Source organism: Brienomyrus brachyistius, chromosome 15 (genome assembly GCF_023856365.1).
Source record: "Brienomyrus brachyistius isolate T26 chromosome 15, BBRACH_0.4, whole genome shotgun sequence".
NCBI classification, from domain to species: Eukaryota; Metazoa; Chordata; class Actinopteri; order Osteoglossiformes; family Mormyridae; genus Brienomyrus; species Brienomyrus brachyistius.
Window position 1 is genome coordinate 8,708,566 of NC_064547.1, and position 25,919 is coordinate 8,734,484.

The 25,919-nt window shown below is 38.2% G+C and overlaps 1 protein-coding gene across 4 annotated transcripts in view; it reads right to left on the bottom strand.

The window, feature by feature from the left end:
- Nucleotides 1–25,919, bottom strand: part of LOC125708416 (inactive N-acetylated-alpha-linked acidic dipeptidase-like protein 2) — a 210,567-nt gene that overhangs the window by 40,012 nt on the left and 144,636 nt on the right. For all 4 annotated transcript variants that reach the window (XM_048975923.1, XM_048975924.1, XM_048975925.1 and 1 more), the window contains 4 exons: nucleotides 21,762–21,854; nucleotides 21,074–21,279; nucleotides 19,719–19,847; nucleotides 8,582–8,725 (listed from right to left, as the gene is read on the bottom strand). In XM_048975923.1, coding sequence (XP_048831880.1) covers nucleotides 8,582–8,725; nucleotides 19,719–19,847; nucleotides 21,074–21,279; nucleotides 21,762–21,854 — 572 coding nt within the window. The remainder of the gene's footprint in view (nucleotides 1–8,581; nucleotides 8,726–19,718; nucleotides 19,848–21,073; nucleotides 21,280–21,761; nucleotides 21,855–25,919) is intronic.

Below are 25,919 nucleotides of genomic sequence, written 5' to 3' on the forward strand. Positions count from 1 at the left end.
TACTTTTGTCTCTTTAAAGGCCCCCCGTCTATGTGTCAGTTTATTGTTTATTGTTGCTCGTTGTTTTACCGCTGGCCTGTTAAGGATCATGCAATAAAACTGTCTGTTAACAGCTGAAATGTGCTGTCTGCCTCACCATCTCTTTGCCACTCTAGCGCCACAATATTTTATTTATTAGACCTGGGTCACGGTCTTTATTTATCAGGCCAAGTTATTCCACTAATAAGTTAGCTAGTTGGCACCAGCAATATTAGACAAAGCCATATCAGTTATAGACTGGGTAAATGAAAGGTTTTCTGGGTATATGCAAGGTTTGGACGCGATAGGCCATCCCACTTTCGCTGACGTTATGGGAACTTTTTATTTTTTGCGGAGGCCCGTAAGTGTTTAAATAAGTCAACAAAATATGCTGTATCCTATTACTGTTACTTTATAAATACTACTCGTTGAACTGCTGTATAAAAGCAATAACATACTCAAAGTCTTGCAGCTGTACTTGTCCTGCGGCCTTGTGCCTATAGCCAAATCACAGCCATTATATCTTGGAGTACAACCGCACTCCTTCTCATACGAGCGTCATTGCTTAATTGAATCGTCAAAAGAAATTATATTATTGCACATCAGGCATGTAGACAGGTAATAAAATTATGGTTTAGAACCACCTGGTTGGCAACATCTACCAAATGTACAATCAATTCCATAAATCATTAGATTAGCTTTTAGCTAGCTTGTACATATGATACAAATATCAGAAGGTACTGTAAGAAAGCTTTACTCTCATCATCCTTCCATATTATAAAAATTCAACATCTCTTCTTTTTGCAGCACTCTCAAAGAACATAAATTGTAAAAAATTTAATATATGTTATCAAAATGGAGATCAGAATGAACATATAGGAAGCAGTAACCAATCTGAGCAGGGGATTCCACAAATACTCAACAAAATAAGTTACAATATTTTCAGTCACGCAGTTTGCAACTGTATTTACAGTTTACAATATTTACAATATTTCTAGAGAAGTGGCATGTTGGTCAGTTTGCAGAGTGGGGGAGGGAGATAGACCACACAGCTTTGTGAAATAAAGAGTGTCTCCTTCTGTTTGTCTGGGATCTTATTGCCCTGGTCATGGTTCTAGTCGTTGTCTTCCGTCGGTTGGAGTAAACACTGTGGAATTTGGGAACTAAGCTCCAATGATCTCCAATGATCTGCTGGGCAGTGCTCGTTGATTGTGATTCATTAGAAGAGGACATTGTGTTAGTTAATGTGTAAAGTTAAAACATTTTGCAATTATGGCTTGTCTGAAGGACAGAACCTTTGAACGTTTTGCTCAGATAACTGGTACTGCCTATAATAGGTGTGGCTTAATGGAAAAGGAAGGTGCTAGAAGCTTGTATTTGATTGATGCTAAAATTCCTACTACAATTCACCTACCATCATCATTGATCAGACTGCATTTCATGTGATTATATCTAAAAGTTAACTAATTAATAAGCTTATAGAAGCTGGGTTAACATCTGTCATCAAGTCAAACAACTTGATTGGTCACCTACATTTATTAATGAAAGCTATAGCCCTTGTAATAATAAGAGAAATATTAAAACGCCCCATATGGTCTGAGTTTGATTTCTGTATGGTTCATAAAGGAAGTTTTTGCTAGAAAAATATGACAGTATTTTTTTCTTCAGTGTCTTCAGGAGGACCTCACATGAAAGATTATATTATATTCACTGGAAGTTGTGTATCTTGGTTCCATTTCAAAGAATATATTTTTGAACAACAGATAATAGGGTGTCCGAGTAGGATGACACGATCGGTGACCCCTGCTCTGTATTTCCTTCCTAGGTTTTTCATTAGGAATACTTGTCCCATTTCCGTCAATATGCTATTACTGAACACCCACTCTACGAGCCCATTCTGAAGTCTAGCTATCTGAATTAAGAGCTGAATACAACACCTTCTGAAACATCGGCTGCTAATGCACATATCTGCCTGGCACAATTTTCTTAAGTTTAAGAAACATCTATGTTCCTTTTAAACATACTAATGTGGTTTACTTATTCTACACTTCACAAAGGGTTTTTGCCTGTCCAAATACAAACAGACAAATATTGGGGAAAACTGCGCAAACATGATTATATGACAAAAAGCACTAAGTACCTTTATGGCATCCCTAGGCACTGGGAGCTACTTTTAGGAAAACATTGAACTGAAGTGATTTGCATCCAGCCCATAACACTCTCACTGAAGCAGATGTTCACATAGAAAGTAGACTGGAGAGGGGAAAAAAAACAGTCTACACATATCTGATCTAGACTATCTGGCATTTGTGTTGAAATTGGTTTGTGTATGATGAGGTCTCAAACTCGTAGGGGATTTTTAAAACCCACTCTCAAAATATCATCTGATTAAATCCGCCATGTTAATAAACATGCAAAATCCATCAATCGATTTGGAGCGAAAGGATTTGATAAGTAAACTGTAAATGAACAGTATATAGAAAATATATAAAAAAGAAAGCAAAAATTCCCGTAAAATTACAAGTGTAGGACAGGATGCAGAGCAGCACGGTAGTGCAGTGGTCAGCGCTGCTGCCTCGCAGCAAGAAGCTCCTGGGTTTGGTCCCTGGGTGTAGATTGCACGCTCTCCCTGCGTTTGCATTGGTTTTTCACTGGGGGGTCTGGTTTCCTCCCATGGTCCAAAAGTGTGCATATTAGGTTAATTGGTGATTCTAAGTTGGCCCTGTGAGTGTGTGTGTGTGTGCCCCCTGTGGTGTGTTAGCGACTGCCCAGGGTTGGTTCCTGTCTGTGCCCATTATTCCCGGGATAGGCTCTGGTGACCCCAGTTGGGATTCAGCAGTTATAGTGATGGATGGATGGATGGATAGGGTGCAAATCAACAGCAATGTACAGTAGAAACTGCACAATATCTGCAAAGAATCTTGGTTTTTGGTTTTGTTTTAATTGCTATATGCACTCATCGAAAGTCTGAGGAACTCCACTACACCGAGTGCCTGGTCCCAACTGGAGTTTCAGTAGTTCTTTAATATCCGAGACTGTCTCCTGCTGGTACAGTCTTGCTCCGGCAGATTCTGCTAAAGGCAAAGATGAGTAAAGCAGTAAAACCATGATACGCATTGTGCTTGGTATTTGAAAGAGCATGAGGTGAAATTACCTGCCATAGCTCTTCTAGAAACAAGACTTTCTACTAGTGGGACTGGAAGGGACAAAATTACTTTACAATCTGTATTAGTGCTGTACCCTATACGGGAGTTCCCTGTGGGAAATAAAATGGCAGAATACAGGCTGGCAGTCTACAGGAGGGCACACACAGACACACTCACACTAGGGGCAATTTAGAGATGGCAGTTTAAATAACGGCCTGTCTTTAGACTCCGGAAAGAAACTCCCGCTACATGGAGACAGGGCAGGATACAGGCCCCTCGCTGAATTCCCTTCGCAGATGATTGTGTGGCAGCACATGCTTCCAATTATCATTATCCATGATCAATTTTAGGCCTGATCACCAACAATGATGAGGAACCAGCTCAGAATAGGTTATGTTCTTGGCAGAGTGGTGAGGACCACCCAGGAGACGTGAAGCAACTGTGTTAACCAGTGGGCCAGCATATCTCCTAAGAATAAAACACAATCTTTGCATTTTTATTGTGTATTTATACGAAACATGGCTGAACCATAAATCTTTGTAATGTAGCATTAGTAGTCATTGACTATATAATTCCCAGACAATAGGCTCTGATTGATTGCTCGTCGATTACACATTAGAACTTCAATCTTGGAATGAATTGCCTTAGATATTTCAATTCAATCCTTATTTGGCTGTGGTCACGAGTTTCTTTCAGTTAATTAACTGACCTCACCTATGAGAGAATGGTTTTCAAACAGAATTTTATGTCTAATTATCAGTTATTTATTTTCCTTCTTAGTTCGGTATAATAAGCAGGTAAATCCAAATGTAAAACTAGTGTCAAAGCATACAGTATGTTACAATGCAAACAAAAATACAGCTTCATGATCTAGACACTACTAGACATTTTAGAAAAATATTGTTTTAACAAATTTCAACACAAGAGCAGCAAGAATTCGGGAGCACAAATTCACTTATATAAACACACAACAGAGATGCCAATTAGCCTGAATGAATATCTTTGGACCAATGGAGAAAACCTGTGTGGAAGGGAAAATATGCAAACTCCATAATGAAGTGGTGTACTTATCCTACAGTTAACAAATGAGTCCAAATACAAACAGACAAATACTGGGGAAATCTGTGCATACACACACACACACACACACACACACACACACACACACACACACACACACACACACACACACACAGGTTTGCAGATAATGGATATGTTAAAATGTACATTTGTATTGTGTTGATACGGTATAAAAATGCATCCCTACAATGTGAAAAGTTGAACTTCATTGTGAAATATTCAAGAAATCACATATGCATTATGTGAAATTATATTTTGTAATAATGACTGTCTAATGAAAATCGCAACGTTATTGCATAATACAATTTAAAGAATATACATAGAAGATAAACGTTATTAAGAAATATAATGGCCATTCCGGAATTATTTTTTAAAAAGGACACACTTTTACAAACATCTTACACATTTTGTTTACGTGAATGCGTCAATAGCTTTTGATTTCTTTTTCTACTTCTTTTAATGGTTGGCAGATTCTCCACATGGAAATGATTTATGTGCTTATTTAAATAAGATGCAGGAAAGCGAGATCCGATTACAAACGGTCAATTGATCCACACGGAAAGATGCATGTTAATACCAGGTGTGAACAGGACCCTAGAGCATGGGTACTCACCCCCCCACAAAAAAATGTTCCTGGTTACCCAAACCCTAGGCTTCATATGTGTATATGTCCCACAGGATAGCAGTATTCATACTTGTGCAAAAAAGGAAAAAAAACAGACCCACATGATTCAAAGAAGCTTTCAAATCAGGTCACTTACATTCGGTAAACCAGATGGTGGGCTGCATTAATCTTGGAAAAAAGAACCCACTAACCTCTCTGCAAGTGAGAGCATCAACAGACAGATCCATCTAAATGACACACTTCAGGGACACCTGTAAGTACCTCCCACAGCTGTGACAGCTTATTGTTGTTAAATATGATTAATTTATCATGTTCCAATGCGCCACCAAAAACATTAAGAGAATCAGCAGCCTGCAGGGATGGAATGCATTTCATTGAGCAGACTAGAAATGGGCAGTAAATCAAACAAGAAGGGTTACAAATCAAAAGGTTTGGGCATACGATAGTACGCGTGAATCAAGTTTATGAAGGTGATCATGCGTGTCACGCTACTTTGGTTACTAGAAACATCAAAACACAATTAAACAAAAACGACAATATCTCTGAAGATGCTATACATCTGTCTTAGACAGTAGATAGACATTAGTCACACTTTTAACCTACACCAAAATCCTAAAGTTCAAAAATGCGTCCAACTATGAAAGTTATAGATACAAGCTTCTTAATATATATGTCACGCCTACACAGGCGGAACCTACCAGGTGTAGGAGGTTAATGAGTGGAGGGATAAAGGCAACCCGATCACACCCGTCCAACGCGACGGTACTCGAGCCTTACTAAGCACTCTCGTCTTACCCTTGCTCCTGACCTGATCCGTTTGCCCAGTGTTTGTTCCTTACCTGTTTTTCCTTCCCTCTCCAGACCCGTTCCCGTACCTGACCTGCCCTCCCTGCCGAGCCCGGCACGTCTCGTCCCCACCTCCCTGTGTGGTCGTGTCCCGTGCCTGCGTGTAGGATTGGCCTTCCGGCTTTCGACTATTCCGCCTGTCCTTCGACCTTGCTTTCTGCCTGTCCCATTCTGTGCTGTCGTTTGGCGAGTACAAATAAACCTTTCGTGGGTTTGCAATCCAGGATCTGAGTCTCTCTGCTCTGGTTCGCCTGACAATATACTTGCTTATGCTAATATTATGTAGTGAAATTTGCATTTTTAAGGTGTTAGTTTTAATTTGTTTCTGCGAGAAGAAAAGCAAAATATCTCAGCTCATTTCCAAGGCTAACCGATGTTGACAGGAATCTCAGAGGTTGGTTCAGGACACAACGCAAGGCTGGAGTTCATGGACATAAAACTTTGCATAAAAACAAGGGTGAGAAAAGCCTTAAGCAGCTGTGTCATTTTTAATACAAAGGCTTTGAGAGGGACAAATCCTCAAGTTGTTCTCAACAAGGCAGACGTAGCCTCAATACAAAGCAGATTACTGGTGGGATTCTGCCCCAAAAACCTGAAAGTCTGGTGATATCATTCAGGAGGTTATGCCCAATGACTGGAAACGGTAGAATTCATAATTTAGGGTACACAGGAAATACCTACCCAAGCATATCCATAGATTAGGACACATGTACAACTTAGAATGATTTTAATTGACACTGCATTGGTGCATTGCACCTTACAAGGGAAGAGCAAATGGTCAAGGTGAATTACCTGGCCTCTGAAAATTAACACAGCTTGAGCACTTCATGGTAGAATATCTAGCAACACGTTATTTGAATAATCTGCACACAGGGGTCACACAGCTTTTCTAACATTTCAACAACGAACAGAAGATTCAAACAATTCATATAAAATTGGCTGAGTGAGTAGTCAAATTCAATTAAATTATTCCAAGAATATGTGGGTACTTTCATTAATTGTTACATACACTCTATATTCTATATAGTGAAATAGTTGAATTGTTGAATCTCAACTAAGTTTCTGCAATATTACACATACTCTGTTAAACCTCTGAAGGTGGACAATCCAAGTGTTACTGAATATTTTTCTAGAAGCGAAATGACTGAAAAAAGAAAACATAAGTATTACAGAACAGTTTCTCTAATACTTATTATTTTAATTTTGAAACAGTGAAAACAAAACGCTTAAGATACCGGAGGCTTTCCAGCCTAGCACTTTGCAGTCGACAGCGAAGGTGTAAGAATCAAAATGACACGTTTGTACTTTTGGTTTTGAGTACTTTACTAAGTAACAGCTGTATAGCTGGAACACCATGACATGTTGGCTTGTAGGAGAAGCATAATACTGTACAATTTAATATAACAAAACTTTTCATAAAAGGCTTCTTTGTATCTAATGGTATTATATGGCAGCTAAGGGCTTTTTATAGAAACTGAAAGAGCAACAGTGTATTGAAATATTCCATGTATATGCAGAATACCTGAATAGTGATTTCCAGTGATATCACCATAAATATCTAATCATATTCAACAACCAGCAACAGCATAACAACAACATTTCTCTAGAACACGGCCCTACTGCAGGGATTATTAGACCCTGTATTGGTTCATAATGTGGAATGTATAAATGGATTCGTCATATCTGTGTGTGTAAAAAGCCATACTGCAAAGTAATCCAAAGCTGCTTCAAGGGCTGCACTCAGAGGAGATGCTGCTAGAATCAATGAATCCATTTGTATTTTTTTCTTTTTCTGCAAAATACTTATTTGTAACTCTTGAAGAGAGTGTTGCCGCACCTTATTGGCAAGCATCTACCAAGTCCCACTGGTCAATAATTGATTCAGAGGAAGGGCAAAGCTGTCAGTATCTGCTCTTATATTTAATCACCCTGGTTCTCCTGGAGCACACACAGCTTCAGCCCCTGCGTCCTTCACCATAACTCACAAAACCACTACAGCGCTACAGAAACATCGTGTAAACGATGTCTGTCAGCTGGGCGGCTGGCAAGGGAAAAAAAACCTGTAGGTACCAGCTTTCTACCATCTGGCTCCCTTCTTTCAGATGGATAACTAAGGTTCGCTGTTACCTCCAATTACTGACCTACGGCTGCCTTGGTTACTGCTCTAATGTCCATGAAATCGATGGAGTTTTCAAGAACAACGTTTAGGTTTTTTTAAAAAAAAAAAAAATTCATAAAAACATAATTAAGCTTAGATCTAGTGCCATACTGCTACTGTTCTCTTCTGGCTGCAGTGTGTACTGCGAAGGATTCCACGTTTCTGGGTGCCACAGACAGGAAAGCGTTTACAGTAAAGATGGCTCTGCTGGATTCCGGGCATAGGTGTGATTACGAAGACAAATGACTGAATCTAACAATATCTCTGAGGAATGTAATAACAAAGTAATATCTATCTGAGTAGGATTCCAAGTGCAAATCCAGCTTTATCATTTAAATGCTCTGTGTTTTATTTAAATGTGTTCTTTATTAGTTCTACTAACTGAGGTGAGTAATTTGAGCTTGCTTAAGATCATCAGTTTCCTCCAGGATCAATACATTGTCTGTCTGTCTGTCTGTAAGTCTGTCTGTCGGTCTGTCTGTAAGTCTCTTTCTTTCTTTCTTTATTTCTTTCTTTCTTTCACTTAAAATGTGTTTTATAATTCCATATTATTACCATTATTATTATTGTCATAAACAAATAATAATAATATAGTTAGGATGTTGAAATTATGAACTGTTAATGTTAATGAAGTAAATGCATTTTTATGTAGCCCACAGTTATATATACTGTACATTTTTCAAATAAAACAAGATCAAACACGGTTACCTCTGTTGTCCCGGTATCTTGAAATGCAAATTCAGCAGTTGGGACAGCCAGCTGGTTGGCAAAGAAGGTCCCATCCCCCGGAATCTGCACGGAGCTGATACGCGGTCCAGGGCAGCTCGATCCTCGCGAGCAATTCAGGAATTTCTGAGAGGAAAAGCAAATAGAGAGAAATAGCATGAGAACCAGACAGAAGCAAAATGTCGCCGACGAACAGACACCGTCATCTGCCATGAGAAGTTATACAGTCATATGCATATAAAAGACCATCTGTGCATCTTCAAACTGCTTATCCTGCGCAAAGTCATGGATGGACCTGGAGCCTTATAAAAGGCCGTCTCTAGCTAAAACTAAAATCAATGCTGCAAAAAAGTTCACTGAAAACCCGCATACTAATATTAACACTGTATCTCAATGAATGGCAATTTGATTTGGGTTCTTTGCATCATTTGTTTTTATGTCACTTAAAGCCATCCTTCCGTCTTCCAAACTGCTTAAGCTGGTCAGGATTGCACAGGGGGCTGGAGAGTACAGGGCAAGCCTATTGCAGGGCGCATACAAAAACACATTCACACACAATCACACACTACGGGCAATTTAAACTGCAGAAGGAACCCCAGGGGGAAACAGTGTGACGAGGGCAGAATGCGCTAATTCCACCTACACAGAGCAGGGGTGGCATTCCAGCCCTCAGCTACAAAGACCTGAGTCTACCTCAGTCAATGAACAGACATCGTTTTTCAAATAAAAAGGACATTTTTTAGTTAACTGCTCTAACATGTTTTTCTTTTTTTAGGAAGACTAGAAAGTTTTCTGATTCAATTCTTTAAATCTTCAATAAGAGTACACTTGTGCATATTGACTTAAAATGCCTGATCATTAATGTTGATATGATTCCTATGATTTATTCTAAAAAAATATGAAATAAGAGTGGACTTAATGGAGCAATAGCACATTAGACACCAAAAACGTTTTGGTAACACTTTCTATAAGAATCACACACTACACATTATAATGCATTCTTAAAGCCTTATAAACATGGCTATAAATATGTATAAAAGGCATAACACATTTATAGCCATGTTTATTATGCATTATGGATGCTTTATGACGTTCTAATTTATAATGCGCTATAGATCCCTTTATAATGCATTACAAAGCATCCTTAATTCTTATACTGTACTAACCATTATAATGCATATTGCGGGTATCTATAGTGCATAAGTGCTTCATTGGAGCTTATGAAGTATTAAAATCAACACTATAATGCCTTATGATTGCCAATAGAAGATGCTGTAATGCTTGACTGATTCTTATAATACCATTATAATGCATTATGAAGGTTTCTGTAAAATATTATAGACGACAGCTTTAACAACGATTTCTCTTTGATTAATTGACTTTATAGATCTTCCTTTGGGCTTTTGATGGTGCAAATCGACTCATATACAGCTGAAGAGCAGTGTAAATGTCAGAAAACAAAATGATCTTGGATTGAGAGTAGATCAGTACTTTTATGGGAAGAGCACTAGTCAGTGAGTCCACCAGCAAGACCTACGCAGGCCTCTTATTGATAGTCAGTCATACATTCTATGTAATTAATGTAAACTGCTAATTATATGTACATATATTCATTACCCTGTGACTCGGATGAACAGTTAGAAAATTGATGGATGGATATACACTACAGTATATTGCCAAAAGTATTGGGACACCTGCCTTTACACACACATGAACTTAAATGACATCACATTCTTAATACATAGGATTTAATATAGCATTGGCCCACCCACTGCAGCTATAACAGCTTCAACTCTTCTGGGAAGGCTGTCTGCTAGGTTTAGGAGTGTGTTCATAGGAATTTTGTACCATTCTTCCAGGAGAGCATTTGTGAGGTCAGGCACTGATGTGGGATGAGAAGGCCTGGCTCCGCTCTACATTCATCCCAAAGGTGTTCTATCGGTTTGAAGTTAGGGTTCTGTGCAGGCCAGTCAAGTTCCTCTATACCAGACTCACTCATTCATTTCCTTATTGACCTTGCTTTGTGCACTGGTGCGCAGTTATATTAGAACAGGAATGGACCATCCCCAAACTGTTCCCTCAAAGCTGGGAGCATGAAATTATCCAAAATTATCCAAAATCCAAGAATGCTGCAGCATTAAGAGTTCCTTTCACTGGAACTAAGGAGCCAAGCCCAACCCCTGAAAAACAACCCCACACCATAATCCCCCCCTTCACCAAACTTTACATTCGGCACAATGCAGTCAGGCAAGTACTGTTCTCCTGGCAACCGCCAAATTCGTGCATCGGATTGCCAGACAGAGAAACATGATTCATCACTCCAGAGAACACGTCTCCACTGCTCTAGAGTCCAGTGGTGGCGTGCTTTACACCACTCCATCCAACGCTTTGCATTGCAGTTGATGATGAGAGGCTTGGATGCAACTTCTCAGCCATGGAAACTCATTCCATGAAGTTCTCTATGCACTATTCTTGAGCTAATCTGAAGGTAACATGAAGTTTGGAGGTCTGTAGCTATTGACTTCTGCACACTGTGCGCCTCAGCGTCGTGGCTGAGTGGCTGCTGTTCCCAATTGCTTCCACTTTGTTAAAATACCACTAACAGTTGACCGTGGAATATTTAGTAGCGAGGAAATTTCACGAATGGACTTATTGCACAGGTGGCATCCTATCACAGTACCACGCTTGAATTCACTGAGCACCTGAGAGTGACCCATTCTTTCACAAATGTTTATAGAAGCAGTCTGCATGCCTTGGTGCTTGATTTTATACACCAGTGGCTATGGAAGTGATTGGAAGACCTGAATTCAATGATTTGGAGGGGTATCCCAATACTTTTTACAATATAGTGAATTTTGATTGTATGTTTAAAATTAGCTTCAACTATCTTTTCCATGTTTCAATAAAATATTGAAATCATTCTTTCTGACTAAAAGACCACCATGTTTACTTTATTCCATTTACAAAGGCAACAGTTTAAAACTGTAAACAAAGTAAAAGAAAAAAAAATGCTGAATTTAATTCAAAATCCAATACCGAAGAACTGGAAGACAGAATGAAAAGTAATTTCACATATTATTTCTTCTCCCCATAGTGAGAATCAATACTTAATTTCTTTGCCTGCTAGTGAGTATAATACTTCTTATATATTTGTGCTAAAATAATTGTGTAACCAGTGCAGTGTGTGAGAAAGAAAGCATAATTACGGCAATATTGTCCCGGGGAAAGCTATCCGCAAGTCATAGCAACTTTAATACAAACCCATAAGGAAGATTCTATTGTCTTCGGACCTTAGGAGACAAGTTTGCATCATTTACCAATAATGCATTGCACAGTTTCGTGCACCGTATAAATAAAATGTATGATTACCTCAGACCATATGTACAAAGGCATTTAAATATAATGACCACATAATGACAGTCATATTTTCTTGTTTGAGAAAATATTTTTTACTGCAGTTCATAAGTAGTTTTACCCTTCTAAAGATTACATATACTAAGTTTAATGTAAGTAAACTGTAAAACACTTTATTTTGTAATGTATTGTAATATTTTGAGTTGTGTTTTTTCTTTCCAGTTGATAAAAGCAAGCTTGTCTCGTGTTTAATCATAGGTCCAACATCCCATGCAATGTGTCTTAGGCCCCCGTCTGTACTTCTTGTTGGAAGCAGTTATGTGGTTATGTAAAATGAGGGGCTACATGGATAGATTTAATTATCGGTCACTCATCATGACTTTGAAATGGATTTCCATTGAGAACACATATACTGGTGAACAATACTATACATCTACCAAACAGGAGTCCTCCTTGGTGGAGGCTAGGCTTAAAACAATGTGGTGATGTAATCGCTGTTATGCATGAAAGGCCAAAATCAACCCCTAAGAGAGATCAATCTGGGCTTCTGCAATGCCATGGACCCTTTATTTACAGAATTATTTCTCATGAAGATATCTCAAGAGAATGCAGCAGGCGAACACACTGTAAGCAAGCACTATAGGTCCATCTCAAACCTTTCTACCTGTCTGTATCCTAGCTTGTGTTTCAATTGAAATTACAGCGTCATTAATTTGGAAATTATAACAAGATAGTGACTATTGACTTCGGAAAATTCAATATTGTGCCTCCTCGGATTTATGGATGCAAATACTGTGTGCCTTCTATGGTTATTCTTTCATACACTATAAATTCACCTCTTTTATTTATAAAGCATCTGCCTGTGTGCCATTATCCATCATACCAAGTGTACTAAAATAATATGTAAATAAATATCTGAAGGATGTTTTCCAAGAGTATATGCTTATAGTTTACAGGTCAGACAAGGTTTATAAATGTGAAATAGTACATATTCTAACTTGTTTGCGCCTATGTAAAACTGCTTTAGATCAAAGTGAAGGAACAGGAAAAAACCCATGATAAAAGCAGTTTTTACGACCCATATCCTCTTATTCCAGTAGAGCTTTGATTGACGGGCTGAATACCTTTCATTGGAAACAACCAACACAAAAGTACAGGTGGCTTTTGATCTACAGGAATGGAGATCAACGCTGTGAGACACTGGAGCACTCAGATTTCTGCCCCATGCTTTTACAAGGCTTTCAGCCTATGCATATTTGCTGGTACAGTGATGTACAGCATTCGAAACAATGTACATGGATAACAGGACAGTTTAACTGCTATGCAAAATGTATATTTTCCTTCTAGCTGTGCTGTGGATATAAGCAGTCTTACAGCATTCTTATAGTAATTTTTCTAGTGTCCTCAATTATGATCAGTACAGCTACATAAGGACAGGCACCATAGTCAGCCGACTTTTAAACAGAGTGCAGTACGACAGGGACTAATGAGTTATCCATCACTGTGCAATTGATGAATGGACATGTAAAGATTTGGCAACAACTCAATAAACGTTACACTAGAGTGTGAAGTTCCGAGGAGGGTGTGGTATTTCTAGCTTTGTATTTGATATGGTGGAGTGTATCTAGAGTCAACTCATGTCATTAGCTCGGAGGGTGCAAACCTGCCCACCAGCCATGCAGTCCGTTTTCTCGAGAAAAAGGTTGAGAGGAACAGAAAGCAAGGCGCATTTTCCAGGACACTCCTAAGTAGCAGGCATCAATTCCTAAAGCACGGGAAGTAATCATCATTAAGGGAAGGATTTAGCTCCACGGCATTCAATCCAGTATTTAAGTGGATTTAGGTAAAAAGTTGGTGCAGGGAACTCCAGGCCTGGCATTTCTTGGTCTGTCTGGAGTTGTGCAAAGTCTTTAAACCCTGCTGAACAGCCCCATTAAATACATGCTGCCTTAAAAGCTTTTGTGTGCCTGTATACACTGCTACGCTGAATCTGTGCTAAAACCAGGCGTCAAATTATTTCAGGAAAAAAATAAATAAATAAATAAATAAATAAAAAATATATATATATATATATATATATATATATATATATATATTTAATTTCTAAAGCTCATGCTATATATTGTTGGATGTTTGCATGATACACCTTTGAGTGGATAATGTTATAAGGTTGTATGTTATAATCCTGTTTCCAATAGGCAGTGAACCACAGCTTGTGAAAATTTGCCTGCCTTGATTATTGCAAGCAGCATTGCAGTAATTATAGAGGCCAATGCACATATTATGCCAGATACAGTATTCAAATATTCAAATATAGCTAAAGATAGCTCTTGAAATAGACTTGTACCGCTAACAAACTAGCTTAACGTTTCCAAGTACTTAAGAAATGCAATGAAGAAATACACATATTAGCTACAAATGAAAAACACTCAAAGTAATACATTGCTACCAGTGGTATTTCAGAGTAGGGGTAAAGTTCTGTCTATCAGAAACTCAGAAAAGAAGAAATTTCAGAATGAAATATGGAAACTCTTTCAGGAAGACAAAACATCTTATGGATCTTAATGTGTGGGTGACAAAACGTTTCATTTATTTGTTTCATTTAGGACAAAATCAATAAAACCTCTGTAGGTACAAACAGAACCTTTCACATTTCTTTTTTCTGCATTTAATTTGCTATATTATTCATTCGCAGTAAGCAACAAGCAGAGTCAAACAACTGTGACAACCCCATCAGCTCAGTCGCTTCCATTGTTCGGAAACATTCAAAGGCAGGTACACTGCTGGGTAGCAGTGTGAGTCACTGGACAATTCTGCCTTTTCAATTAGCTATAAAGTGACTTTTCAACCATAAAAAATGTGTGAGTCGGGGGAGACACACTCCACAACTCCAGGGTAAGTATGCGTTATAACTAAATTAGATATCCTTTAGAAATATCCCACCCTGAGAATTCTAAGACAATAAAATCAAGGCTTATATTCTCAGGTTGTGATTGCTACACCACAGCCACAAATAAAATCCTGCTGTGACCGATTGGAATTATGTTGTCATATGAAGGGTTTAAAAAATATATACAATGGCTCAATAGACACATTCCAAGAGGTTTTTTTTTTTTAGGCAGACAAGCAAAAAATAAAAGCAATTTATAAAACTCTCTTACATTCATGGGGTGAATGAATGGCAAAAAAAATAAATAAAAATGCATTCGTATAAAACATACACACACCAAGGGAAGCATAATGGTATTACAATGACAATATTAAATGGTGGGATTTTGTAGAAAGAAAATTATCAGTTTTAATTAGATTGCACATATGTAAAGATCTGTATCATAAATCCAGTAATCTAAGTAACTGTTAGCTCATATAACTTGTTTATTTAATGAAATGTCCTGACTTGTTTAACTTAAAGCCAAGTATAAAACAATGGATGCACTAAAGAAGGAATGCGTTGGGTCACTGAAAATGATATAAAAAATATATAAATTGTACAGATTCTGTAGGGAATCTATTTGCTTGCATTTTAAAGTAATTTCACATAATAGCATTAATAAAAGTACAAAAAAGTATCACTAAAATATAAACATTTCCTTCTTTGTGACTTTAGTCGTATGTATGACATGCTACACGTGTGGCATTCCTATGTGAGAGCTGGAAGCCAGGACAGCTGATATTGTCGACACGATACGAGTTACTGCTTAAACAAATGAAACATTCCTCACAGGACACTGCCATCAAAAATAAAAACAGAAAACCTCTATACAAAGGGAATTCAAAAAGCTTGCAAAAGTGAAGAAGAATGAACCTTTTTGTTTCATTGTAGAGAGATCTCTATTTATTTTGTATGCTAGGCCCTGTAATCCCTATAGAACTATTGTTTTAACATAATTGGTTCCCAAGCACCCATTCCAAATACATCAATGCAGTGTTGTCTCAGTTTTGAAGACAGCCGGGAAGAATGATAAGTGGAAAGTATTACCAGTGCCTAACAAATGTGATTTATAATATGGCTGAAGTACCTCGAAATATTGTGACTACTGAGTCTCTTAAAAGCAACACTTCCCAAAGATAAATGTCATAATAGGAACAAATGACTAAATGTTGAGGAACAAAGGTACAAATCCGTAAGTGAAGGGCAATGGGACCCAGCAGGATGATGCTATGGCTGCCGCTGGGTGAGATCGGATTCATGTTGATACCTAAATCTATCAGCTTAAAACACTGGGGCACGAAGGATGGAAGAAAATCATATCTCTGTCCATCATATCTAAAAAGGCAAAAAATGTTATTCAATTCTGAAGTCTATTTAAGAATATAACTGACTGCAAGGCATATTAATTGACAAATGAATATAAAGTTCATTTTAATGTTACATATATTTAGGCGATAATGAATAGTTTAGGTTGGTGTGGTGGTGCAATGGTTAGTGCTACTGTCTCACAACCTAGGAACCAGGGTTTGAGTGTCCCCCATAGATCTATGTGTGTGTGTGGAGTTTGCATGTTCACCCTGTGTCATCACAGGGTACCTTCTGGCTATTGATATGTAGTACTACACGCTTATTTAATACATCAATTAAGTATATAAGTGTTAAGTTAAGTAAGTGTTAAGTACTGATCTCATGTTCATTCATCATTAATCAATAACGATAGTTAATTTATTTCATTGGGAAACCTATATAGTTAATGATATTTTCTTGAGTAGTTAATGAGTTAAGTACAGTATGTTTTCTCAAGTGAAGTCTTACCATTATTAACTAATTAGTTAACTGTTAACTAATATAGTGCCTGAATGGAATACAGGAACTGTCATGATTGATAAATGATGGATAAGCAAGAGATCAATACTTAACAAATCTTAGTTACTGCTTAATTAGGGCAATAAGTAAGCATGTACAGTACATGTATATGTACTGTATAGTACATGTATAGGGGGCAGCGTGTGGCTCAGTGGGCTAAGCCTGTGTGCCTGTAATCAGAAGGTCGCAGGTTCAAACCCAGCCTCAGCCTGTGGGTCCTTGAGCAAGGCCCTTAACCCCCAGCTCCCTGGGTGCTGCTACAGGTAGCAGCCCTTCGCAGACAACTTCCTCTATGAAAAAAGAGCAAGTTGTGGGAGGCGTAAAAGACAATTTCCCTACGGGGATCAATAAAAGTGTCAATTATTATTATGTATAATTCATGTCACCTCCGGTTATGTGTAATCGTCCAAAAACGTGCACGGGTGAGCTGGTGTCATGAAACTGCCCATAGATGGGAATGGTGTGTCAGTGTGTCCTGTGATGGGTTGGTGCCTCATCCTGGGTAGTTGCGCCAGTAGGCTCCAGACCTCCTGTGACCATGAATTGGATGAGCTTTTACGGAAAATGAGTTTAAAATTTGTGGATCGTCCAAAATAAACCTGTCTTATTGTTTTTTGGTATCTCCTTGCATATTTGCAGATGAGTAACAAGCTATTTAGCAATAGTTAAATTTTCAATTGCCTTGTTTTAATTGGTTTTGATTATATTTCACGTGCGTGTATTTTATTAATTATACTTAACAAATGGTTTCATAATTCGTACTTGTGTTTTAGGTTTCATGAAAGAACTATCCTTTAAAATAAATAACACTAATTTTACTGCTCTGTCTTAATTTTCATTGCTTATTGCCACCTTACAGTGATGATAAGAAATCACTCAGGTCATGCCTAATGTAATATAATGCGGTTTATCAATACATCTTGTTTTGAGCTGTTTCAGGCTCTCCATCTAAATTCTAGCTCCTGATAATTCAAGAGCAATTACCCAATATCAGCTTCACAAGGACCTGCCATCTTTGATTTGATCTGAGTTCATTTAATTACAATGCTAATAAGGGCAGCTATTGTACTATAACCTTGCAGGGTTCTGAAAGGCCAAGTGCAATTACCACAAGTCATTACAAATTGTCAAGAGAGCAGACAAGAGATAGGGGTAAATTAAGAAGTGTAAAGGTAGGGATTGTATATTTTCTTGTTAGTGTGCATGCATTTCAACACCTTGGAATTCACCAGATAACTCAAAGCAAAACACAAACAACTGAAACCCCGAAAGCGTTTATCAAAACTCCGGTTGTATTATCAGTAGTCGCATGCAAATGCAATTTTTCTGAAAAATGTGTTATCCCAGCAGTGTTCATATTACATATATTGTATTTTCTCTTTTAAACTGAACATGACAAAGCATTTCTATTAAATGTATAAGCTAAACCGGCTTTATACAATTAGTATAAGTTATAAGTTAAACTGTTCACTCAAGGAAGATATTGGCACTTGACGGTTGAAGTTATAATATCGAAAGGCTGAAAAAAAGGAACAGATAAATAATTTGCTTTGCGGTAACAGGAAGCTAATTTTAACTACAGGAAGCAGATAAAAGTTTTTAATTATTTGATTAGTGAACAGCTGAAAACCGAAATAAATTTTGATTTATTCTGTGAAGTTATTTGTTATCGTTACATAGAAAAACAGTTGAAGAACTGATTGGTAGTGTTGGAGTCAAGCTTAGAAAAAGGGCCAACTGTGAGCAGACTCTACGGGCTACATCTGTGTCCTATCACACTGCAGCTCTCCATCAGGCAGAATCCTGCCGTTTCAATTACCTGCTTATTAACGGCAGATAGCCATCTCTCCATTACACTGTTACATTCCTTCTGGTTAATACCTACTGGTGACCAAGAACAGGGAGTAGCAAGTGGAAAAGTCGGTCCCCTAGGTACCTAATTTGTGCATTGCCATTACTTATTAAAAACAGGAGAATATTTAATACAGATTATAATTTTTTGTACACTTATGTTTATGACAGTGGTGATCAGAAAACATTTCATTATAATAATGAAAACAACAAACAAAAAACAAATATCAACTGTCAACAAACTATTATTATAATTATTATTACTACGACTACTACTACTTCCACAACTAGTACTCCCACATGCAAGCAAATAATAATAATAATAATAAAAATAATAATTAATTTTAAAAAAAGAATGTAATTATGTAATCTATGTAGCTGTGGATTAAAAATTTCCTGGGAATTTTGCTCATGTAAACAGTACAGGTTGGAAATCATTTTATTACTACAAAATGTCACAGGCAAACTGGCATTTAGGTTAATTAATTAGGTTATTGCTTTAGAGGAAATAGTGACAGAGTTTGTCATTTGCTTAAATCTTTTTACCCTTTATTCCAAAGGGAATGCCGGTGCTTTCATGAGTTCTGAACACTGGACACACTGACAACACTGAAATAAGTTAACCTTTTCAAAAACTTCTCTGACAGGTCCCATTATGCAAACTATCCACAAGATTTTGAGGAGCAAAATCTAAGTAAATTTCATCTTTATAGAGCTAGACATCTTTCTGATGAGCATAGGCAATTATCGCAGCAATTCTAGTATAAAACTTCTCTTTCGAAGTCCACTTCATTAAACGAGGTTGAATTTATTTTTCATAGCCTCTAAAAGGTTACAATATCTTTATCTTTATTGAAATACTCTAGGTAAGCAAATGAATGTGTCAGTATTTCAGAACTCATAGTAAAAAGTATAAAAGAATCACAACGATGATTAAAAAAAACTTCTGTCCAATGCAGTGTCTGAGTTATTAAAGTTCACCAATGATGTTTCAATTCTGTGTGCCTCTAACTCAGAATTAGGCTAGAAAACTTAAAAGTCAAACTCTGAGAGAACTGGAAGATAAAATTATCTCTATGGGTAAGAAATGTGTGGAATGCAAGAGATCAGCATTACCTTGTGAATGTCTGAGATAAGTTGCAACAGGGAGGGAGATGTCACCGATTGTAAAACTCCCTTTCCTCTTACTGGATGGTGCAGGCTTATGTAGGCGACAGCACTGCTCTGCAACACCACCCGATTCTCCTGCCAGAATACAGCAGCACACTCAGTTGTTCTGTCCTTTAAAGGATGTAAATATGCAGGGCTGCTTTCAGTCAAATGAGAAAACAGCACCCTCATTGGGTATTACTTTTAATTTACAAGCTCCCAATAAGAAAAACATTGCGAGTCTGACACACAAATATATCTTTACAAATTTCAATCATAAATTGCACAAGGATATATACAAGCAATACCAGCATAATGTTGCATTACGTTATTAACTAACTTTGAACTGGTCAAACGGATACAAAACACGAACGACTCAAACCAGTAACAAATCATCTTATTCACTATAAAAACCCTGAGTAATTAATAGGTACAGAGGCGGAATTGGTTTTCTTAGGGTTGTAATGTTAATCAAATTCATTCAAGAAGAGGCACATCAAAACCATTTTGTGAAAGATTGCTGTAGGTTCATGGTAAATATGATGTATCTATCCACTGCAATGCAGCTGAGTTGTAATCTATGCCCAAAATCCAAGCTCTAAATTAAAGGTTTATCCATTAATTATAGTACCTCCTTCAGTTTCATTAGTAATCATAGTCTTATTTAAATGTCAGTGCACTCGGAGGAAGAAGTTAATGCCGCTCAGTTTCCATTTATAAGCTTCGAAAGCACAGAAAGCTTTGAGTTTCTGTGCGAGTTGCTTTTTGTGTAGTAGGGATACCTCAATATACAGCATTTAACAGCTAAATGACTATTCGTTCAAAGGGACTAAACATCTTCCTTTTTAAGGATGGGTATTTTGTTAGATCAATTCAGGTTACGTACCTTATAAAACAGTTTTCTTGGATGCAAATCCATGACATTAAGTATATAACGCTAAAAGCATACTTTATAAACATATCTTCGATAACACTTTACTTGAGGGGGCAAAAGTAACTTAGTAGCTCAGTTACTAATCAAGTAAAAATTGAACAAATATAGTAATAATAAAATATAAACAGTTATGATTGATTAATGGGTAATAAACATGTGATCAGTATGTAACTAATACTTACTTAATGTATTAATTAACCAGAAACTAAGAGTGTACTACTACATTATATGTGCTCCCTCAAGTACAGTGATATCAAAAAGTCTTCACAGAATAAGCCCTTTAATCTATAAAGTGTACAACATAGGCAGGTGCAAATTATTCAGTGTTTAAACAGAAATGAAAGACACAGAGGGAGGCGGGAAAAAAAACTGAACACTCTAAATTTACCTCTCCCCACTCAAAGGAGCCAATATTGCCGAATTCAGATCCTCCCCACGAACAGAAAAGAGTGGTACGGTCAGGCTGCCAACCTTGCTTGGCTTGCATGGTCAGGGAGGCAATGATCTGGGTCATGACAGCTGCGCCCCCAATCCACTCGGCCCCATTGCCCTGGTACCATCTACCATGGCGACCGCCCACCAGCACATATCGATCTGCACATGGACATTACATTATTCCAGGGAAGACATGGAGTAAGCCAAATGTCATATATGCAACGTTTTAATCTTGCCCAATATTCTTATGCAGGTGAGCTGCCATGTCGGGAATAAATACTGTAAACAGATGACTCACTTTAAACAGATGGCAGTTGAAAATATAAGACGTTACTCTATATGTAAACATAATGTAAAATTCCATTTCAATTAATTTGTTCATGATTGCCCATCATTTGTTTGTAAACTGATGTATGGGCAATGTACATTATTATTAGTTTGTTTGTTAGTTGTAGCCATCTCTTATCACATATCCCAACAATAAACCTTGTGTAAAAAAGATTAAAGGGAAGTACCGCATACAAGGACTCAGTTTTGCAAATCAAAGGAGCTATGGCTATTCAGTAATTAAAATGGTAATTAATTTTTTCATGCAATAAAAACAACACAGTTATTTATCCCGGGTAAAAGTAGCCGCTTACCAGGATTGGTTGCCCCTTTCAAGTATCCAATTACATTGTAGATCGTCTTGTATTCAGCCTTTGTTCCAATTTTTAATGTAATGTTTCTTCTGCCTGTAAAGTAGAAAAAAAGCAAACAAAATATATTAAGTGTGACATGATGGCTCAGCAGTCAGTGCTGTTGTTTCACACCTCCAGGACTGGAGATGGTTTGAATAGCACCTCTGTACTGTGGGTACGGTTTGCTTGTTCTCGCCATGTCATGCCGTAAGTGGCATCTCTGAAATTGCCCATAGTGTGCGCCTGCACGCGCATGTGCCCTGTGTAGGACTGACATCCGGCTTAGGGGGGGCCACAGCCTTGAGCCCTGAGCAGCATGAGCCAGGCTCCAGCCCCCCGATGGCCCTGACCATGATGAGGGGCAGAAGAGTGATGAAGAGAGATTCACCTATAAGAAGAAATAACTGAACGGTATGTTTATTTTTCATGTAGAGGTTTTAAAGGCGGCAGCAGAGACTGCGATCCAAAACCGAGTCAATGACAGGGGTCATAAACATGTTCTCTTCAAATTTGAAGAATGGGGATCCAAATGTGGTTAATATAAAAGGCTTCTGAAACATGAAATTTAATTTCTAAAAGGATGATTCTGGTACATGAACGGCACTAAGGATAGTCACACCTGGGAGACATATTAGTTACAAAAAAAATGACTGTTCTGTATTTCATATTTCTCTCATCTTAATTTAGCTTAAATATTTTTAAACTTCATATTCATGTATTTTTTTTATATTAAGTAGCTGGCACATCTCTAGGTATGGGGTTCATATCTGGTCCCTGATGTGTGTGTGTGGAGGTTGAATGTTCTCGCTGTACTGCATGGGGATGAATGGAAATTCAATTGCTTTTTGTACCAAACATCTAATTTTCTAGCAAAAGCATCACATGTCGATGGCTCACATTAAGCATGTCATTACTGCAAACTGTAGGGTACACAGACACAGCCCGGATATAGCAACGGCTTCAGTATAATACTGAAAGTTGCTGCTAAAAGGGCAGATGTTAATCTACATTGTATGTGAATGTTCATTTGCTATTATGTTGAAAAAGATCTTTGCAAATTCAGCTCCCTCTGATCTCTGTAATTCTTGTGGTTACTGGTCTGCATTTTGCAAGGTTTGCATATATTTTATGATAAAAATGATGCTTACAGTAAATCATCAATGTTCTGTAATAATTTTCTTGGACTCTTACTTAAATATTCAGGCATGTTAAAATTAATTTCTTACTCTGCCTAAACTAATATGAATGCTTGATGGATAAAATAGCTGGATTACCACTTCAAAAACATGCAACAAATTCTTAGCCGCCCACAAATAAATAGCCGCCCACTGATTAAAAGTGAAAAGACAGAACAGCATCCAAAATTATATGAACTGCAGGTAGGGATGAAGAATACAGAGACTATCTGTCATATATCTGTCCTTTTCTGTTCTCCCACATGTCTCTCTCATGACTGAGAAGCTCAGAAGAATGCAGGTGGATGATACCTTGATTGCCTGCAGGCCTCAGCAACCGCACATCTAATGTGTTACTGAGCAATACAGAAGCACCCCAAGGTACACTGTTGTCGCTCTTTCCGCTCACGCTGAACACCACAAACTTCCAATACGATGCCACCTGCAGAGGCTCTCTGATGACATGGCAATGTTGGGATGTGTCAGTGATGGGAGGGAAGAGGATTACAGGCAGAGAGCTTCGTGGGATGGTGCGTGAAGAATCACCTGCAGCTTAATGTCAGAAAGAGTAAGGAGCTGGTGATGTACTTCAGGTGAACCACTGGGACCACTGTTAACATCCTGGCAGAGACTGTGGAGACGGGTTTGGTGCCATAAGTACCGTGGAGTCCACATCAATAACAGACTGCACTGGAACAACAGATGGACTCTAGCGAAGAGGAGTGGACTGAGCTCCCTTAAGAGACTGAAGTCCTTTGATGTGTGCAGCAAACTGCTGCATCTGATGGACCAGTCCCTGGCTGCCACTGTTCTGTTCTTTGCTACTATTTTCTGGGGAAGCAACATCAAGAGAAAGAAGATTTCCAGGCTGGATAAGCTGATTAAGAAAGCCAGCTCTTTCATAGGCTGAGCATGGACACCTTACATTCCCGAGATGGAAGCCCACCGCCTCAATGAGGAAGCACGATCAGCATATCTCTCCTATAGGCAAAACCATCTGCTTCACACATTCCTTTTTACCCAACAAAATTTTGCTATTAAATGCCACTTCTTCCATGATCTAACTTTTGTTGTACCCCACCATTCATTACATTCCATCCATCCATCCATTTTCCAAACCGCTTATCCTATTGGGTCGCGGGGGGTCCGGAGCCCATCCTGGAAGCAATGGGCACGAGGCAGGGAACAACCCAGGATGGGGGGCCAGCCCATCGCAGGGCACACTCACACACCATTCACTCACACATGCACACCTATGGGCAATTTAGCGACTCCAATTAGCCTCAGCATGTTTTTGGACTGTGGGGGGAAACCGGAGTACCCGGAGGAAACCCCACGACGACATGGGGAGAACATGCAAACTCCGCACACATGTGACCCAGGCGGAGACTCGAACCCGGGTCGCAGAGGTGTGAGGTAACAGTGCTAACCACTGCACTACCATGCCGCCCCCAGGTTGCATATATTGTATTTATCTTTATTGTATTTTCTGTAAATTCAATATAAAGTCTGGATTATTTATATTCTATCTTATTTCATGTCTTATCAGTCAATCACAAAATCAATACAGCTTCAGACATCAGCTCGAATCCCTTTGAGCGATTTCTTTAAAGAGATGCACATCGGGGAAAAATCTCGCAGTTAAACTGCAAACCTCAAACAGAACCGCAGGAAATACAATGCAGGAATGGCACAGGGTTACGGCAATAGCAGCTTCTAAATTCCATCCTAAGACTGCAGAACCCATTGGCAGATGTTCTGGCCTTAGGGCGAATAGACCTTCCTTTTTATTACCTTGCTCAGATGGGAACATCACAAGGAAATCAATATGAGTTATCACCAAAGGGGTACGTCACAGATGCGAAATTACAAGATACTACTGCATCCCAGAAGGTCGGGGAAAAAATTATAAAAAAAAGAGGGATAGGTTTAAAACCGTGTATTTGTTGTCCTGCTATATTCACGGCACTTATATAACAAACCTACAGTAGCAGTCGTAGAGCAGAAAAAAAACACTCAGTATGATCCATATCCACCAAAATGAACTGGAAAGATCTATGACTGCAGCCAGGATTTGTCAACCTCAAAGGACTAAAGGGTGCTGTCAGTATCCATTAGAACAGTGGTCGCCAAGCGGTGCATCACGATCGATAAGTTGATACAAATTCCACCCCCAATCCATCTATTGGGAATATCTTGCACATAATCAATTCTGTACATCGCCAGAGTATTTTATTTGTAACAGGAGCTCCCATTGTAAAGAAGGCAGAATACCATCAGGAAGCGTTAGTATATAACATGAACATGGACAGAAATCATTTTGCCACAGCTGGCTTCAGTTTGATGAATCTTCCTTAAGCTATTGGATGACTGTGTCTCCAACTTCTGGCTATGGTTTTACTGTGGACCGTAAGCTGTAACCGAACAACACCATTACTTTGCTTTAAATGGGAAAGAGTTTCAGATCTCTGAGCTGTTTTCTACAGATGGTCTTTTCTTGAGGAGGTGATGCTACCTGCAGCAAACTCTCTAAGGTCCATCGTGGAGCTGCCAGTTTCCCACTTACACGCCTGCTTTACATGAGCTCACTCATTAATCAGTGACAGCATTTCTCCTGCTGTCACTCTATTCCTGGCTCTAAACTGCCACAAAGGGGCAGAAGAGTACATGAAAAATTATTTTTAAAGTATATTTATATGTTTCTGACCAAGGCAAATCTGCTATATAAACAATGCAAGCATTCTTAGATAATCTGTAATTTAATCTACCAAATTAAATATTCCCTTACGATAAATGTAAATTATTAATGAAAAAAACAGTGTTAACTGACACATTTATTATTTTAGGGCATAAAGCATCCCCTACAGTATTTTTTCCCATGTGATTAACAGATTGTCATTATTTCTTTAATGCTACAGTACAGGCTATGAATAAGATTGGCTTA